This window comes from Leucopleurus acutus, assembly GCF_964270905.1.
Source record: "Leucopleurus acutus genome assembly, chromosome: 9".
Taxonomy (NCBI): Eukaryota; Metazoa; Chordata; class Mammalia; order Artiodactyla; family Delphinidae; genus Leucopleurus; species Leucopleurus acutus.
Genome location: NC_139144.1, coordinates 35,111,459 through 35,125,772, shown reverse-complemented (window position 1 = coordinate 35,125,772; position 14,314 = coordinate 35,111,459). Strand labels below are relative to the sequence as shown.

Here is a 14,314-nt window from a genome sequence, read left to right as displayed (position 1 = left end):
TGTCTATCATAAAATATGGGTCTAAGATCTTTATACTTGCATGAGTTTCTACAGGAAAATTTAAAATTGTGATAGTTCAGATTCTAAATAAAGTTTATTTCTTATGGCATTCAGGCCTTTTTATGTAATCAACTCTTAAAACAAGGGTCTTATATTTAGTAATAATTACCACAGTTATTTAAAGGTTGGCATGAGTGAGTCCATGTTGGTGAGTTTGTTCCTCAGGGGTTAGCGAGCTCCCCTGAGGATGAACCGAGATCTTTATTCAGACTGCATTTCATTGTTTGTTTGTTTTTTATTTGTTTTTGTAACAAACATTTTTAAAATGGAAGGATAGTTGAGTTACAATGTTGTGTTAATTACTGCTGTACAGCAAAGTGAGTCAGTTATGCATACACACACACACACACACACACACACACACTCTCTCTCTCTCTCTCTCTCTCTCTCTCTCTCTCTCTCTCTCTCTCTCTCTCTCTCTCTCTCTCTCTCTCTCTTTTCCATGATGGTTTATCACGGGATACTGAATATAGTTCCCAGTGATATCCAGTAGGACCTTGTTATTTATCCATCCTATATATATTCCGACCGCATTTCTAGCTCAGGCAGTGACCTCATAGCCTTTGGCACTTCTCCTGGGGGAAGGACTTTGTGCTGTTTTGGAAAGTTAGCAGCCTTGCCTTTGCTCCCTAATGAAATGGCCACTTTTGTGCTGTGCTGCTCTGTCCAGGTGCTGACCTTGGCCAGCAATGAACGCATAGCTCTCACTCCCTCTATGAGGCTGCTGTTCGAGGTTCATCACTTAAGGACAGCAACCCCAGCTACTGTTTCCAGGGCTGGTATTCTATACGTGAACCCACAAGATTTAGGCTGGAATCCGTGAGTATTGCTTTTATTTTAATTGTGGTAAAATATACATGAATATCGAATCTACCATTTTAACCATTTTTGAGTGTAAAGTTCAGAGGCATTGAGTACATTCACGTTGTTGTACGACCATCATTACCATCCATCTCCAGAACCTTTTGCATCTTCCCAAACTGAAGCCCCAAAGGCACTAAGCAGTAGCCCTCCCAGCATCCCCACCTCCTTTCTACTTTCTCTCTATGAATTTGAATACTCTAGGTGCTTCTTATAAATTGAATCATATAGTAATTGTCTTTTTGTGCTGGGCTTATTTCACTTAGCATAATGTCTTCAAAGTTCATGCATGTTATAGCAGGTGCCGGAATGTCCTTCCTTTTCAAAGCTGAATGATATTCCATTTGGTAGAGATATATATATCTCATATTGTTTATCCATTCATCCTTCTGTAGATACTTGGGCTGCTTCTCCCTTTTGACTGTTGCAAATAACACTTCTGTGAACACGGGCATAATCTCTTTGAGTCCCAGCTTTCAATTATTTTTTGATACATACATGTACAAGCTGAACAGCTAGATCATATGGTAATTCTGCTTCAAATTTTTGGAGGAACTGCCATACTGTTTTCCATTAGTGGCTACTCCATTTTACATTCCCATCAGTAGAGCACAAGAGTTCCAATTTCTGCATGACCCCACCAATACTTGTTATTTTCTCTGTTTTTTATAGTAACCATCCTAATGGGTGTGGAATGGTATCTCATTCCAGTTTTGATTTACATTTTTCTAATGATTAATCATTTGAGCATCTTTTCATGTGTTTATTGGCCATTTGTATATTTTCTTTGGAGAAATGCCCATTTCAGTCCTTTGCCTATTTTTTTTTTTTTTTTTTTTTTTTTGGGTTTGCGGGCCCCTCACTGTTGTGGCCTCTCCCGTTGCGGAGCACAGGCTCCGGACGCGCAGGCTCAGCGGCCATGGCTCACGGGCCCAGCCACTCCGCGGCATGTGGGACCTTCCCAGACCGGGGCACGAACCCGTATCCCCTGCATTGGCAGGCGGACTCTCAACCACTGCGCCACCAGGGAAGCCCCTTTGCCTATTTTTTAATCTAGTTGTTTAGGTTCTTTGTTGTTTTTGTGAACATTTCTTTTTTTAATCTTAGGTTTCTAAGAATGCTAAACATGTATTTGATTATTTGAAGAAAATGTTAGCAATTAAATTTAAAGTTAATTAATTAGGCTAACTTAAAAATCACTAAATTAGCACCCGTATGCAGTTGTCATTTTTAGTTGGACATTACCCTGTTCACACCTTGCGCATGTTAAGACATATTTGTTGACTAAGTGAATAAGTAATAATAATAGCTCGTATGGAGCACATAGATATATCATTTAGTGAACATTTGTGTGTTTGTATGTATACACATAATATGCATACATGAACAGTGGTGATGCTTTGATTTAGAATAAAGAAGTTTTTTGTGCCCACTTGCTTACTCTTCAGATGCTTACACTTTCCATAATTCATTCTGGTGGTCCCTTGTCACCCCCTCTCGTATTCCCACTCTGCGCTGTAGAAACATCTGACCTCTGCACATGAACACGTGCTGGTGCCTGGCATGCTTCTTGTGTCAGATGTCTTCTCTTTACCCCTCCACCCTGCTCTGTGCCCCCAGCGGCCATCCTGTGTGGACCACATCAGTGGGCTCCTTGCCCTCTGGCTTCTGGTTGGTTTGGCCAGTGAGGAGCCCTGGCAGGAAATGAGAGGGAGAAAAGAGAGTGAGGTTAGGCTCTTCATTCCCTTGGCTCCCTCCCTGCAGGAGCACATCAGGGTGACCGTGACCTTCATCAGCAGGTCCTCTTAAATGTCTCCATGAGATTCTTTGCTTCCAGGTTTTGATAGCCCTTCATTCTCTTGTCCCTGCAGCCGCGGGTGCTCTCACCATTTCTCAGCCATCACCCCATGACATGTCACTCTCCAGTTTCCCTGCTTCTGCCCGCACCTTTGCCAATAGTCCCTTTATTGATCCTTCTCTATTATCCTAATTTGAGGATGACCTCTGTTCCCTGCCAGATGCCTGGCTCATGCACTCCTCCAGGCTACTTTTCTGTGTACTGATTTATTTACTAAAAGTCTCATCCTCTAACTCAGCAGCCAAGTAGAGCCATACCCAGGTTTCTGTGAAGGTAAACCTTCATTGGCTAGGGGAGGGAGTGATGTTTAAAACTCTAAAATGGAGAGTTCTTCTTGAGCTAATAGCTCCTTTCCCCAGCGAGGATTTTGACTATCTCCTGGGATGCTTCTGTTGATCGGGAGCTAGCTGACGGAGAATCTCCAGTGCCCCTTGACTCCCCCATATGGAGAGCAGAGGCAGTCTTGTACCCCTCACCCCCACTGGTGTGGTCTGATTTCAGTAGTGAATCTCACAGCTCCCAAGGTCTCTGTAGTTCAGTTTTGATAACATACGGAGATTTGTGCTAACAAAAGCGGTCTAAATCCCCATTTAAAGAAAGACTTTTATCTCATAAGTCAAAGGCCACAGTTTGGCAAAAGAGTCACCCAATTTACATTCTTGAGAAAGTTAAACCCCTCTTCACCATTAGATTTTATTTTCATGGAGGTTTTTTTTAATTTAAGATCAATGGGTAGGTTTTAATTTTCATATGTGTGACCAAAGGGTCCATCCAGGTCATTATCCAAAATAATGGGAATCTTCTGTAAAGGGTATTTTTATAGTTTTACCTCCTACTGCCAGAAACTTTCAATGAACTACCAAAAAGTGGCTATTTCAAGTTGGGGGTGGTATATTTTTAACTCCATATTTATTGGATAATTTATTACCTTACTTTAATGTCATAATATTAAAAATGTGATAGCTTTACATGTATTGACTCATTTAATCCCTAATTACCTTCTGAGATCAATATAGTTATCAACCTAATTTCCCAAACCAGTATCTGTCTCAATTTTCCCCGACTTTTTAATTCGAAAGTGTTCAAAAATATAGAAGAATTGAAAAGGTGGTAGGTAGTACATTGTCCAACCATGCACTCTTTTCCTGCAGTCATCAATTTTTACAGTTTTACCCAATTTAATTTCCTTTGGCTGTACATACACTTCCTCTCACAGGCAGAGAGAGACGTATATTTTATTTTTTTATATTTATTTTTTTATTTGGTTGCACCGGGTCTTAGCTGTGGCTCACGGGCTCCTTAGTTGCAGCAAGCGGGCTCCTTAGTTGTGGCATGTGAACTCTTAGTTGCGGCATGCATATGGCATCTAGTTCCCTAGCCAGGGATCGAACCCGGGCCCCCTGCATTGAAAGTATGGAGGCTTATCCACTGTGCTACCAGGGTAGTCCCCTATATTTTCTACTTTTATTTATTTTTGCTGAATTATCTGAAAGTAAGTTGGAGACGTTGACAGTTCATCCCTAAGTACTTCAGCATCTCCCTCCTAAGAACTAGGGTGTTCTCCTATATGAACATAATTCAATTAACATACCTAAGAAATTCATCTTTGATATAATACTATCAAAACAAACAGTAATTTTTCACAATTTCCCAGCTACCCTGGGAATTTCCTCTGTAGTTTTTTTAAAAAATCCAGCATCAAAACAAGGACCATGCATTGCATCTACTTATCTCTGTTTTCTCCTTTAATCTAGAATATCCACCCACCTTTTTCTTTCATGACATTTACAGTTTTGAAGAGAACAAGCCAGACATTTCGAAGAATAACCCATTGGTGGTTACAAAGTGGGTCAACCCTTCTGTCTCCATATATTAGGTGACATTTTTAGTAAAGAACTTTTTCTCTTCTTCCCTTCTACTCTCCTTCCTCCCTTCCTTCCTTTCTCTCTCTCTTTTTCACTCTTCCCCCTTCCTTTGTTCTTTTTGAGGAGTGTCATTTTCTATTCATGGCTTCTTTTGTCTTAGTTCAGTGGGTTATGATTCATTGCCAACAGTATTCTTTTGCATGCTCAAGTTGCCCTAAATTTTGCCAGCAGGACCCCCTTCAAGCCAGCCTCTTGCATATTCTTTTGTACTTGTTCTCCTAAGTCTGAGCATTTTGCTTTCTGACTAACGCAGGGGCTTCTGGCTCATCTCAGACTTTACTTCCCCTACGTGTCTTTCACTCATTTCTCTAAGGAGCTGGAAGTGACTGCTTTCTGTATAAGGAGTGGTATTTAGAATCCAAGATAGGGATGCTAGGAGAGCTCATTGCCACTGGTATGTCATTGCTTCTAGACCCTTCAGTGAACAGAGTTAGGAAATATATTTCCTTAATTCATATTATGGGAACTGATAAGATATTTTGGATAGAAGAGATTATGAGATACTGTGTTCATAGTATCTCTGTGGGGTTCATAGTATCTCTGTGGGACTAAATAGAATGCCATTATTGCTTAAGCTACTTGGAATATTTTTGTTAAAATTCACTGAGCTATTTAAAAGCATAATTTTATGTCCACATTTTACAGGTATGAGGTCAAACAACATCCTTAAAGTTACATCATTATGTGACTAGCTCTAGAAATCAAATACTATTTTAATTCTGAGTTCTAAGTAAGTTTACTGGAAGAATCCTAGACAGTTCATATATGTCTGTTGAGATCTTGAGACAATAGAGAAAGCAGGAGTTAGAAGAAAATTTCTGAAGATTATGATCAGTGAGAAGTTTTTCTAGTAGAAAAGAATAAAATGCACGGAAAGGGAAAAACAAACAGGTAATGAATTAAATTCATTTATAATTATTTAAATTATTAAAATTATTTAAAGTGAGCATAAGTGAAAGTGAGATCTACCAAACTGTGTATCGCATGGCTTGTACATAATGATAGGAAAACGCAGGAGTATTTCTGGAATTTTGTCTGATTCCTGGAAGATAACTTTTGGTAGCCACAACTTGAGATCATACTTCTTTCTCTATTACTTTAGCTGAAAATACTCCTTTTTTAAAAATTGACTTTATTGAAATATAGTTGATTTACAATGTTATGTTAGTTTCAGGTATACAGCAAAGTGATTAAGTTATACATATATATATAATAGTTTGCCTCTGCCAATCCCAAACTCCCAATCCATCCCTCCCCCATGGCAACCACAAGTCTGTTCTTTGTGTCTGTATGTTTCTATTTTGTATTGATAGATAAGTTCATTTGTGTCATATTTTATATTCCACATATAAGTGATATCATATGGTATTTGTCTCTCTTTCTGACTGACTTCACTTAGTATAATAATCTCTAGGTCCATCCATGTTGCTGCTGCTGCAAATGGCATTATTTCTTTCTTTCTTTTTTTCAACAGCTGAGTAATATTCCATTGTATATATATACCACGTCTTCTTTATCCATTCACCTGTCAGTGGACATTTAGGTTGTTTCCATGTCTTGGCTATTGTGAATAGTGCTGCTATGAACACAGGGATGCATGTATTTTTTCGAATTATATTTTTTTCCTGATATATGCCCAGGAGTGGGATTGCTGGATCATATGGCAATTCTACTTTTAGTTTTTTTGAGAAACCTCCGTACTGTTTTCCATAGTGGCTGTACCAATTTACATCCCCACCAACAGTGTAGGAGGATTCCCTTTTCTCCCTATCCTAGCCAACATTTATTATTTGTAGACTGTTTAAGTATGGCCATTCTGACCAGTGTGAGGTGGTACCTCACTGTAGTTTTGATTTATATTTCTCTAGTTTTAGCTGAAAATATTCTTTTGCCTTTGTCTCACTCATTGTCTCACCTGCATTGGATAAGCTTGTTGTCTTCTACCCCTGCAATCCCATCCTTTCATCTTTGGATATTGTTTATATGTGTAAACATACAGATTCAGAAATCATCAAAGTACACTCCTGATCTGTGGGTCCTTTTAACTTCTGCTATTTTCCAGGCCACTGTGAATAATAGAAAACCCAGCTGTAGCTGTGAGGGGCAAACTATAGAGAACTCTGATGAATTCCTGCTATCCTGTATGACAGGATTCCGACCGCAGACTACAGAGTAATACATAAAAAAGTCTTCAGAAGCCTCAAGGCTTTGGCTACCTATATAGTTTCTAAACTGCTGGACTTTAGACTTCCTGTGATGTGCCTATAGCAGTTCTAGAGAAGGAAGAAGAGCAACACAGCTGCTTATATGGAATATATTTGCAAGCACTGATGAGCCAAAGATTCTCTGTTAGTGACCTAGACGTTGGCATTAAGATGATGCATTAAGGCATCATAATGTAGCTATTTCCTGAGGCAGGGGCAGCAATGTGGGTGATCACTTATGTAGGTAAGGAATAAATAAGTATGATATTTTCACTTGTATGTTGTATGATAGCAGTGTGTTTCATTTGGCCATGTTGAAATCTACAGCATCTTTTAAAAATCAGGAGAAACTTTTATATGAAGTAAGGTGAAAGGAATTGCCAACAGTACAAAGGTATAGCTTCAGTTTTTGCCGTTGCTGAAGATAATTTGCTGTCTTTTAATGTTTACTAAATTTAGCAGTAATTTATACATGAAATTTAAAACTGTCCATATTTAACAATACAGACTTTTTTTTTTTTTTTTTTAACTTCCAGTGCTGTGTGGTGTGCTTGACCTCTAGCAGAGGTCATTTTGGTTGGTTGTTTTTTTTCCCCCGGTCAGGATCAGCTCTTACCACGTCTCCTGGTTTGATAGAACTAACTTTCTTATTTGTGGACGTAATTGGTACAACAGTATCATTTGCTCGTGGGCCTGGTCGGCTCTCCCTTTGAGACTGGCTACTGCCGACGTGGGTCAATGAAGTAGCTCTTACATGTCCCCTAAGTGCAAAGACCAATTCCATCTCTTGGGGCTGTGTTGACACTGCAGCTCCTAGTTACCCCTGCACAGCCTTCTGACCCCACAGAGACCAAAGACAGGGGTGGGGAGTAGGGGTAGGGAGTAGGGGCACTGCCTACCAACCCTTAAGTCCTACCGAACATACTGTCTTTAGGCGATGATCAGAGAGGCAGAGCCAGGATCTGAACTCAGTTCTCTCAGTTCTCCCAAATCCACCAACTCTGTCCTAATGAGTAGCACTGATTGAGAATTTGTTATATGCCAGATGTTAATGTAAGCACTTAATACATGAGAACTCGTTTGCTGCTCACAACAACCCTAGGAAGTGCATTTCATTATTATCTCCATTGACAGATGAGAAACTTGAGGCACAGAGAGGTTAACTGACTTGCCCAAGGTAACAGAGTTAAAAAATGGATAAAGACCCAGGCAGTCTTAGAGCTCCATCTCCCTAAACAGTTCTCTCCCCTGCCCCCCTCCCCGCAGTAAGCTCTGGATACTAAGATTCCACTTCTGACAGCTTATGAAGAGTAAAATGAGTAGCTGAGTGGTAGGTGTAGCCTTCATTCCCACTACCTAACACCTGCATTCCATTGTTCCATGGCGCCCACTGGATGCAACTCGTGGAGCCCCAGAAGTGGTCTCTCAGTTGCCATCATGCAACTGGACTGCAGCTGATAATCATTCCTCTTGGACCTGAAAAAGTTTTGACAGTGGATATTTTATAAATCTAGCAGCAGTGTATAGGTAGTTGAATATTTAATAAAACCCTATTGTGAAGGCTTGTGAATATCAAAGGGAGCCTTTTCTAAGATAATCATCTCGCCTTAATTTCTTCTGATATTAAAAATATGAAATCTGGGCTTCCCTGGTGGCGCCGTGGTTGAGAGTCCGCTTGTTGATGCAGGGGACGCAGGTTCGTGCCCTGGTCCGGGAAGATCCCACATGCTGTGGAGCAGCTGGGCCCGTGAGCCATGGCCACTGAGCCTGCGCGTCCGGAGCCTGTGCTCCGCAACGGGAGAGGCCACGGCAGTGAGAGGCCCGCGTACCGGAAAAAATATATATATATATGAAATCTGATTTGCTTAAAGCAAGGTGTAGCTGTCATGGGTCTGGTCGCACTGCGTCTCTGGTGGCAGCTATATGTATTTGTGATCACTGCTTCCTATTTGATGAGAACTCTGAGCAGTTGTTTTTCATGTCATATCATACAGTTTCTTTCCAGAGACTACTGTGGGTGCTACTAAGTCATGTTTCATTTTATTGATAAGTAATGTTTTATTAATATGTTAGAGATATGAATGTATCAAAATTCGTAACATTTTATAAGCTTCAGATTCATACACATGTACCCAAGTGTGAGATACCATTTTAGAGCCACTTACTGGAACCACATTATCAGCTATCAGGTTAGAGTTACATTCAGTCCAGTGAACAAGGAGGGACTTGGAAGTAGCCCCTATGGAATTTTCACCTTTTTATTTGTAACTGATTTCTCATTACTAAGTAATGGATGCCGGTTTTCATCAAGAAAGATCCCAAGCTGTTTTCATAAATAAAGCCTACCCTCTGAAAATACTTTCAGTCCTCTAGGAAATGACAAACTGTACTTCCTTATAAATGCTCAGTAATGGCCTACTTACCGTCTATTATGTTGGGTTTCTAAGTGCTATTAGGAGTTTCTTTTACATTCTTTTCATTAAGGTAAAAATTGGCCATTAAAACAAGTTTTTAAAGGGTCATTTAAAAATATTTGCCATTTGAAAAATAGAATGAACCCACTCAATGTGTCCCTGAAGTGTTGGACCAAGCTGTGTTGAAGGGGGAAGCTTTTGAGTTGGTGGAATTTTCCTTTTCAAGCCCGGTGCCCCATAAAAGCTTTTCTGTGTTCTTCATCAGGTATGTGGCCAGTTGGATAGACAGAAGGCAGCATCAGTCAGAAAAGGCCAATTTAACGATTCTTTTTGATAAATACATTCCTGCGTGCTTGGATAAGCTGAGAAGAAGCTTTAAAACCATCACTTCAGTTCCAGAGAGCAGCCTGGTGCAGGTTTGTCCTGGGTCACACCGTTTCACACTCTAGTCCTGATGTGGTAGTGTGGCTTGATCAAAATAGAAGTTCTTGCTTGTTCAAAAAGATGCAATGGTTTCTGGAATGGTTAGGTTGCGCCAACCCTCCCCCACCCCAGCCCCCGTGTTCCCCAGTGCTTTTTGCAATCGTCTATCACACGCCTATCACATGCTATGACCATTTGGGTTTGTGGTCTGTTTCTTTCACAAGACTGTGAACCAGAGGACTGAAGCCACCTTTTACCATTTTTATATCTCCAGAGATTTCCATAATGCCAAGCACATAGTAGGTCCCAATACATTATTGAATCATTGCGTTCTTCCCAAGTATATTTGCGTGGAATAAGAAGAACAGGATAGTAACAGCCTCATTTATTTTTCTGTTTCCTAAGTAACTGGCCCAGAGAAGGTGCTCAGTGTGTTGTTTTTGGGTACAAAAACATTCATGCAATTAAAGATGTTGGCCGGTGAGTAAGAGAAAGCTTCTGAACTCCGCCTCGTCGGGCACCACCCTGCCAGGCCTCCCACTCTCTCTTCCCTTTCTTTTCTCCCCCTCCCAAAAATAGTCCTCAAGTCAGGTCAGTCTAGTTCATAGTATTTCAGGGATAGATTTTTTTTTTCTGATCCTCATTGTGAGACAGCTGGTTAGAGTGAAGAGCATATATGATACATTGTCATGGCAGCAAATGAAAATAATTCACAGCACACAGAAATGAAGGTTGTGATCTTAATCTCAGCGTGAAGAATAACTATCCCCAGCCTTTACAAGTGTAAAACTTGACAGAAGGTTAACAGTTAGAAACCTTTATTTGTGTCTCTTTAGGAGCAAAATTGGTTTTGAAGTACTTTGTTACCGTGAAGTTACTATGATACAGAATTTGTTTGAAGCTAAATTAGAAATAGTCACAAGCATCATAAGAAGAGAAAGTTCAGGTTTTTGGATAATTCACACACCAATTAAGAAAACGGTAGTCTTCAACAGTAATTATCTGAGGTATAATTTATTTCTGAAAGCAGGTCTGAATTTATTCATAATGAATTAATTTTGTGGTTAGCCTAATTAGACGTCCTCTGGTGTAATACTTGCAAAAAAGCAAGTGTCAAGTTCCTTCTCAACTTGACTTGTGTATTTGTGTTTCTCTGTGGTGCGAACTTTTTCATTCAAGAGTAGTGTGAAAATAAGTCAGTAGGAATTAATATGATTTTTGCTCTCACTTCCTCCTTTTGTAGTACTCAGAAATGACATTTTATCCTTAACTCCTTTTTTGGCTGCTGTTGTATAAAGTCGTCTCTTTGCAGTGATTGCTTATAAGGACAAAATTTGAGACAAAAATGAGCGTACAGGAGAATAGCTTAAGAAGACTACCTTATTTTTATTGAAGTATAGTTGATTTACAATGTTGTGTTACACAGAAAACTGATTCAGTTATGTATATATGCACACACATATATACACATATATATGTATGTATATATATATTCTTTTTCATATTCTTTTCCACTGTGGTTTATCACAGGATATTGAATATACTTTGTGCTATATAATAGGACCTTGTTGTTTATCCATTCTACATATACTAGTTTGCATCCACTAATCCCAAACTCCCAATCCATCCCTCCAGCCCCACTTCCCCTTGGCAACCACAAGTCTGTTCTCTATGTCTGTGAGTCTGTCTCTGTTTCATAGATAAGTTCGTTTGTGTTATATTTTAGATTCCACATACAAGTGATATCATGTGATATTTGCCTTTCTTTGTCTGACTTCACTTAGTATGATAATCTCTAGGTCCATCCATGTAGCTGTAAATGGCATTATTTCATTCTTTTTAAAAGGCTACTTTAAGAAATGAATGTACTGTGTTTTCCAATATATGAAACTTTTTTGCTTTACATTTGGTAAGGTGTTTTAACTCATTCAGAATATGCACCAAGGTATGAGTTTATTAATTGCTGGCACAGAGCTTAAAATGTTTTCCAAGTACTGTGTTTGGGAGAAAACAGAAAAAATCAGGTGCGTTATCAGCATGTTCAAGTCAGTGGATAATGTCATATTCAGACCTTTCAGTCTTTTTCATTTTGATTTTAACAGTTCCTTAGACTCACATGGCTTCTACTCAGGAATAGCAAAGCCTCAGAGTTTTACATTATTTTTCTTGATAACAAATCAGTGAGTTTTATTCCATTAGAAGATTATTTTAAATTGGCAATCATGGCACAATATAAAATAATGGAAATCAAGAGAGACTGAAAAATATAACAGGCGCTCAACTATTTAAATTTTGAAAACATTTCCAAATTATGTCCAGGACCCATTTTCCATGTTACCATGGATTTTCCCCACCTCTCATGGTTGGGAAGGAGAGGCACACACATGACATGCTTTGTTATAGCTTCCGTAGCTGTGTGTATGATAGTGATAAAAATCTACTGCTACCTCCAAAAACTGGGGGAAGGGTATCATGAGTTTTGAGGGTCTATGACAGTACTAAGTCATGAAAACCAGTTTTGTGCTTTAGAGCAGGGGTCCCCAACCCCCGGGCCTCGGACCAGTACTGGCCCCATGGCCTGTTAGGAACAGGGCCACACAGCAGGAGGTGAGCGGCGGGCCAGCGAGGAAGCTTCATCTGCCTCTCGCTCCCCGTTGCTCCTCCGCATTGCTCACATTACCTCCTGAACCATCCCCCCACTGCCCCCGCCGTCCATGCAAAAATTGTCTTCCACGAAACCGGTCCCTGGTGCCAAAAAGTTGGGGACCGCTGCTTTAGAGAACTAGCTCAAAAACATGTTCATTATGGTTATGATTTCACATGACAGAGGTGTTTGCAGCAGCCATGTTCCCTCCTTGCTGACCTGATTGCCCTGGACACGGAGTGTGTTTCAGACCAATAGAGCCGTTTCACCCGGAGGTGCAGAGCAAGTTCCTGAACAGCCTTTCTTCCAGGGTTAACTTTAGTGTCCTGTCTGAAAAGTGCCAGAGGCTAAGGCTGTCAGTCCGGCTTTCTAAATTTATGACAACAGGTGGGGGAAACAGCTGCTGAAGTACTAAGGGAAAGTGGGTTATCTAAACGTCCAACCGTGGGAAATGGTTACATAGCCTTTCCATCTAGTGCCTTCATTCCCAGGGATATTGTAGGGCAACACTTAGGGAAAAGGAAAAATGCCTTTAGTTTGTTTTTAAGTGAGAAAGTGGTCTATGGAATATACCCACTATGTGTAGTATGTAGTAGTATGACTCCCTATTTATAAAAAAGACAGCACAGCTATATCCCCATTATTTTTTTCTTTTTGGTTTTATGTATTTCTCTTTATTACAGTGATTGTTGGAGGATTTATGATAATAGGGGTTTTTTTTTTAACAGTTTGTTGTTACCTAGAAGATTAGTTTGGTTGAAAGTGGCCAAGGACGTCCACCGCTGACTCAGAAACCCAAGGCCGCCATTTTTTTTGTCTCACGGGCTAGCAAATCACAGAATCTCTTAAGGGTACAGTGGATTTGTTAATAAGCCCTGTGAACTTACTTCACTGTTTTAAAAAAGTTTCCCTGAAAGAATGGCTTTTTCTTTTTCTTTAGACTCTTTGCACTCTTTTGGAATGTTTGTTGACTCCTGAAAATGTACCTTCTGACAGCCCGAAGGAAGTTTATGAGGTCTATTTTGTCTTTGCTTGTATCTGGGCATTTGGAGGCATTCTACTACAAGATCAGGTATGTGTAGAAATAGTTTATAGAACCAGTTTTATTTGGGGGGAAATATTATTCTGTGTGATCCCTATGGGGTTTTTAAAAATGTATATTATCATAAATCTATCCTACTTGCCGTATTCTCTCCTAAGCCTGTAACGTTGTCAGCAAGCTCGTTCAGGCTGGTGGTGCTCTCTTTGGCTGATAAGGTCAAATCCATAGCCTTCCATCAGATCTGTCTTCTGAATTCAAGGTTCCATGTCAATACCAGCAGTGTTTCAGTGTGCCTGAGACAGGGTGCTTCATCTGCCCCACCCCCATATTTGCTCTTCCTCTTTCGTCTTTTCCTCAGTGATGCATTTCTCCCAGTTGCTCTAGTTAAAAACCTGGGAGACATCATCTTATTTCTACATCCCATGGTCATCAGATCCTTTCAGTTAGAAAATAGCTGTCACATCTGTCCCCTCTTCTCTATCCCTACAGCCTTAATTCAGGAGTGTATCATCTTTAGATTGTTGTAGGCTACCACATTGTTTTGGCTTGGACTCCCATAACAAAGTATCATACCCTGGGTGGCTTAAACAACAGAAATTTACTTTCTCTCAGTTCTGGAGGCTGCAAGTCCAAAGTCAAGGTGCCAGCACGGTTGAGTTCTGGCGAGGACCCTCCTCATGCCTTGCAGACGGATACCTTTTTCTGTGTCCTCACATGGCAGAGAGAGAGAAAGATAAAAAGTTTTCTTACGTCTTTTCTTGTAAAGTCGCTAATCTAAACATAATCACCTCCCAAAGGCCCCATCTCCAAATACCATCACACTGGGGATTAAGCCTTCAGCATATGAATTTTGGTGGGGAGATAATTCAATCCACAGCACATA

General features: G+C 40.1%; 1 protein-coding gene across 1 annotated transcript in view; it reads left to right on the top strand.

Annotated features, from left to right (window-relative positions):
- Positions 1 to 14,314, top strand: part of DNAH11 (dynein axonemal heavy chain 11) — a 324,062-nt gene that overhangs the window by 154,095 nt on the left and 155,653 nt on the right. Inside the window, 3 exon segments of the mRNA XM_082845873.1 lie at positions 731 to 879; positions 9,588 to 9,738; positions 13,330 to 13,461. Coding sequence (XP_082701999.1) covers positions 731 to 879; positions 9,588 to 9,738; positions 13,330 to 13,461 — 432 coding nt within the window.